This window comes from Cystoisospora suis, assembly GCF_002600585.1.
Source record: "Cystoisospora suis strain Wien I chromosome Unknown contig_552, whole genome shotgun sequence".
Lineage (NCBI taxonomy): Eukaryota > Apicomplexa > Conoidasida > Eucoccidiorida > Sarcocystidae > Cystoisospora > Cystoisospora suis.
In genome coordinates this window covers 32,003-37,372 of record NW_027153353.1, presented here as the reverse complement: position 1 = coordinate 37,372, position 5,370 = coordinate 32,003, and the positions used below count along the sequence as shown (strand labels likewise).

Genomic DNA, 5,370 nt, shown 5'->3' with positions numbered 1-5,370 from the left:
CGGCAAGCGCAGAAAAACACGAACTGACTGAAGTTTTCGTAGTTCTGACACAGAAGGCAACCGGCTTGCTGCGTCCCTTGCTGCTGCTGATAGTGGTTCTCAACTGGAGGATGATACGTCTACGGAGGAGGGGTAAGCGCAAGGGCGGTGGAGGCGGAGGAAAAAGGAAAGACTGCATGCGAGTCGGTTTGTCTTCCTTTCCGTGTGTGTCTCATCCCGTCATCTGAAAGCGGGCCGCCCTCGCGGCACATAGTTCATGGCGTCGTACCTTACTTGATGTCCTTGTCAGATCTCCAGACAATGGAGCCCAAGTAAGACGCAGCTACTCGTTGTTGTGCCGGTCTTCGCAATCCCAAGAAAGCAGCCAGCAGGAAGACGATCGTTGCCCTCCCCCCGTCGCCAATCTTCGGAGACACGACAAACTCCCCCGAAGCCTCTTCGGCTGCTACACAATACCCCGAGACGGACGAGTTGGACAGATAACATTGTCCTTGTTCCCGGTTTCAGGTCTATGGACTCTTTCTGTTTCCACGATGGAATTTTCTACTAAGTGTGCTTTTCTTTTCCTAAATACTCTGAGTCTCACTACCTCCACAGTGTTCCTGAGACCGCAGACATGCTACGCCTTCAACGTGCCTGTGTCGCCGACCAACCTCCGATCCTCATCTCTTCTCTCGTCGTGCACACCGGGCAGTCCCCTTTCTTCTGCAACCAGCAGTCGCAGTTGCCAGTCAGCGGCAAGCAGATCAGCCTTTTCTCGTTCCTTTTCGAAGGCTTTGCCCAAAACACTTGGGGAAAGTGCCGGAACGACCCCAGACACAGCTGTCAAATCCGGATCTTCGGCACAGGCATCCACTACAGCGCAGTTTGCTACGCCTCTGGATTTGAGAGGGAAGACTGCTTTTGTCGCGGGTAAACAGCGAAGACAGGGTTCAACGAGCTGATTTTTCTTTGTTCTTGTTCGACGCAAGTCTGTCTGGCAGCCCACACGAGACGCTCTCTCCCGTACGGGTGGGACTGCGTACGGTGAAAGATCTGTACATAAAACCTGCAGAAGCAATTCACTAACGACTGTTGTATGTACCTGTGTGTTATATGCTTGTGCGTAAAAGAGTAAGGAACGGCAGTCACGTTCTGTCAAGAGACAGGGATACGTGTGGACTATATCGTCTGTATGAACCGTCCGTTGCTCCGCCCCTCCTTCGCTTCGATTTCTGTTGACGAAGCATGTTGTGGGAGGAGCCCTGTGCGTGCACATACCTTCATGAAGACATGTGCTCGTGTACGTGACGTACGGTGTAGGTATATGCGGTGCCGCCTAAATAAATTGATATAGCAACTATCTCTCGATCCCTAGCCTGCTCTCATTTTACGGATTGGAGGAGATAATGAAGCCACAAAGGTCAGACTAGTCCCTTTTCTCTCCACAGTACAACAAACTCCAATCTACTTTTCCATGTACTCTCTTCTTCTGGCAAGCAGCGCTCAAAGGAACGGTCTGGGGAAAGAGAACAATCACCTGTATGCTTTCCCTTCGTTTGTTTCTCTCCTCCACTTCCACCCGACCACCATCCTCTTCTTCATCTCTTTGTGCACATGTGTCTGTTCTTTTACAGGTGTGGCTGATAGTCACGGTTATGGATGGTCCATCGCCAAACAGCTTGCGAGTACCGGTGTGAAGGTTGCCTTAGGAACGTGGCCACCTGTCTTTGGATTGTTCAAAAAGTCTTTTGAATCGGGTCGTTTCGATGAAGATCGGCAGCTGCCTAATGGGACTCTCATGGACTTTGCTGGGGTTTATCCTCTTGATGCAGCGTTCGATAAGCCTGAGGATGTCCCCCAAGACGTAAGGACGTGGCGGGCCCCTTTCTCAGCTCTCCCTTCACATACATAACATACATACATGCATAACTACGCGGCTCACGTACGCTGCATACATCAAGTCTAGAGAAGCAGAGATAGTGCACATACAAGCGGCCAAGTAAAAAGAGCCCAAGTTCTTCACTTGGAAAGGGTAACTGCAAACAGTGTACTTCCCAAGAATCTTACCCCGGTCTAGCAACTTGCTCTCGCTGTCAATAGCGATGACAGCACACGCCCTGTCTGGTGGATGTTCAGAGCACCGCATCGTGCTTCGGCGTCGTCATTTGAGTAGAATTGTTTTGTAGAGCATCTTTCTTCGGCTACAATGTGGAACGCGGAAAGGTTTTTCTGGAGCCCTGGAAGATGTGTGGGTGGAAAATCTCGTATGAAGACGAGGTGACTGTTTTTTATGAATCCGTGAACGCGTCTTTGCGTTTCTGAATCAGGTGAAAGAGAACAAGAGGTACGCTGGAGTTAAGAATTACACCATCTCGGAGGTGGCAGAGGCAGTAAAGAAAGACCTCGGGAAGATAGATATCCTCGTTCACTCTCTTGCTAATGGGCCGGAGGTAGGTATCAGCCGCCGAGAGTTTCCTTTGACAACTGAAAGGGAGAGTTTTACAGCATACAAACCCTATTTGCTCGATACTTCAGTGTGATTTTTTTTCATTCCCTTCTCTTTCATAAACCTAGTAGCAGCACCAGTAAAAGGACACTCAGCCTTCACACCTTCCGCTGTCTTTTTCTCGGTCCTGCTGAGAAGACATAAAGAATGCATTCGCTCATATGACTTCGCTTTGTGTTTGCCTCTCTCTCTACTGCATATTTGTCTCTGCGTGGGACACCGACTTCTACTATCTCCGTTCAGTGTCTGTCTCTCTCTTACTCAAAAGCGCATGCCCGGTTCTCCCATTGAGGTGAGGGAGGTAGGAGGTGCTTCTTTTTTCCTTCCGGAAACATTCCTCTATCCGATGCCGTTGAGATGCTGACGTGTATCAATTGAGAAGAGGTTTACACTCGTGACTCCACTCTGCTACAATGTGCTGTACAAGAGCGCATTGCTTGTCGTTCCTAGAGCTGTATGTAGTGTCTTTGAAACTATAGTCTTTCTCTCTATCTTTGTGGCTCTCACCTTCAGTCCCTTACGTTAAGCGTTTTTGCCTATGTTCTTGCCCATAGGTCACCAAGCCCCTCCTAGAAACATCGCGCAAAGGTTACCTTGCCGCATCAAGTAGCAGCGCTTACTCGTTTGTCTCTCTGCTGCAACATTTTGGTCCTATCATGAATGAAGGGGGTAGCGCAATGTCACTGACCTATATTGCATCCGAGAGGGTCATTCCAGGTACGACAGTCCACGAGAAGCTTCTTCACTCGTCGGCAGGAGACAAAGAGAAGTAGTAAGCAAGAAACGTCTCAGCGCATGCTGCTTGTCCGTTATATCACTAGGATTTCGAGTGTAAGTGCAAGCAGGTTTTCAAGAGTCCGCGACTGTTCTCCTCTCCCCGAGTAGAAGAGCCCTATACGTGTTACGGCGCAACTGTGTCCCTACTTCCGAGTAGTGGAGTCTTGGGTAACGAATGCTACGCTACACCTAGGTTCTAGTCTTGCCAGCTTGTGAATGGACGATGACGTGTCACCTGAAGAAAGAAGTATGGAAACCGGCTTTACTTTTCACAGTGCAGGCGCTTCTTGTTGTTTCGCCCCTGTTTCTGTCACCTGAACACTCGAGACAATTAGATGGAATACTCGCTCCGGGTATGGGTATACGGTTGGAAAGGCTGTGTATCTATCGGCGCACAATAACTTCAAGTGTGCGTATGTCTATCGATGTAGAGCTAGAGATATAAGCACAGAGACATGAACGTATCGTGCGGTGGTCCGGAGAAGTGTTATCAGGAGCATTATGCTATACTTCCAGCAGGACGGCTGCAGTCTGGGAATGCCTCTTGTTCTTTTCAAGGATAGTCACCGTGTATAAAATGGTTGATTCCGACTCCAGACGAGAGCTTCGAATGTGTGGGCCGCTCAAGTTACTATCGTTGGGTTGTAGATCTTGTGACAAACAGCAAGAGTGCAGTACAGCTTTCCAGGGGGGTAGTCTCCTGTCCATTCAACAGAAACTGCGAAGTCGCTGCTTGCTCATCAAACCTTCCCGGCCATCTTTTCACAGAGAAGAGGCAAGGTGTCTCCTTGCTGGAGCCGCTCATGGAGAAGTCTCCGAAATGAATCTCTCTCATGAGCTTCGCCGTCGGTTATCCAAATCTCCGTGTTTGGCTGTACGTAGGTTACGGTGGAGGCATGAGCAGCGCAAAGGCAGCACTTGAATCCGACACTCGGACGCTGGCTTGGGAGGCCGGTCAGAAGTATGGTGTCCGCGTAAATACAATAAGTGCGGGTCCTCTTAAGAGCAGAGCCGCCAGCGCTATTGGCAAATCAGGCGAGAAGAGCTTCATTGACTACGCGATTGATTATTCCTACAACAACGCGCCCTTGAAACGAGTAAGTATCAGTGCACGAACAGCTACTGAATTTACTGCTTGTCGCTATTCTCATCATCGGCATACGTACATGTACATGTTCAGACAAGACTGTGAAGAGGGACACGTGAGCACAGTCACTGACAACTGCGGTGACGAAGTGGACGTCCTTGCGAGAGATTCATTCTTAGATTCCATCCAGCGTACGCATGACGCGTGAGCGCGTACGCAGTTGTAGCGGCCCGACTTGTCGGGATACGAACACCCCCTCACATACGCAACTATATCTCTCGGTACTGCACTGTAGTGGAGTACAAGTACGGCCACCGTGAAGCGTCTTCCCAACAAACGGGGTGAGGGCTAACAACCAGCCGCTCGGGACCTCGGGCAGCCGTTAACTCGAGAAGCAGATCGTCATGTGAGCGTTCGAGTGAATGTGTACGAAAGAGGAACATATAAGCAAGACAACTAAACAATCTCACCCTAGCTGATTCATGTAAAAGAGTGTGCAGGTGTGTGGATGGGGGACGCTTCTAACTCAGCCGGTCCGTAGGTTTTCAATGTGTACAGGATCTGAGCAGTGACGATGTAGGATCAGCCGCTTTATTTTTGCTGTCTCCAATGGCCCGCGCGGTCACCGGCGTGACTCTCTACGTGGACAACGGTTTGCATGCAATGGGCCAGGCAATCGACTCCAGATCCATGCCTCCGACGGCATGAAAGACGTGGGGGAAGTCTGCGAGACTAGTACAACCTGAGCCCGAAATAGGATCCGTTCGTGGTTGCTAGTTCCTTTCCCCTCTGTCACAAGAACTTCATTCCACTGGGGCCGCGTCCATGCGCGTGCCCCCTTCCCCGTCTTCTGCAGTACTCATCTATTCCTAATCTGTTTGCTAGGGTCTAGGCCCCGAAAGCTCGTATCACGTATGATTCTGGTACCTCTGTATCCACAGAGGCTTTCGATATGAATGTGGCATGTGGCACAAAGAGGGGCGATTGATCCTGTCGCTTTGTATCAGACTGGAGTTGA

At 50.1% G+C, this 5,370-nt stretch overlaps 1 protein-coding gene across 1 annotated transcript; it reads left to right on the top strand.

Annotated features, from left to right (window-relative positions):
* The first annotated feature begins 265 nt into the window (after window positions 1-265).
* On the top strand, window positions 266-5,370 carry CSUI_001389 (enoyl-acyl carrier reductase enr). Its single transcript, XM_068061595.1, has 6 exons — window positions 266-912; window positions 1,617-1,846; window positions 2,310-2,432; window positions 3,043-3,205; window positions 4,148-4,362; window positions 4,911-5,370. The coding sequence occupies exons 1-6, from the start codon at window positions 534-536 to the stop codon at window positions 5,058-5,060; spliced, it is 1,260 nt and encodes a 419-aa protein (XP_067926427.1). The 5' UTR covers window positions 266-533; the 3' UTR covers window positions 5,061-5,370.

Bases quoted from the DNA above. Each gene is read 5' to 3' on its own strand.
- CSUI_001389 (XM_068061595.1), top strand. From the start codon at position 534: ATGGAATTTTCTACTAAGTGTGCTTTTCTTTTCCTAAATACTCTGAGT. The intron at 2,433-3,042 runs GTAGGTATCAGC...TCTTGCCCATAG, and splicing joins CTCTTGCTAATGGGCCGGAG to GTCACCAAGCCCCTCCTAGA. The intron at 4,363-4,910 runs GTAAGTATCAGT...CAATGTGTACAG, and splicing joins ACAACGCGCCCTTGAAACGA to GATCTGAGCAGTGACGATGT.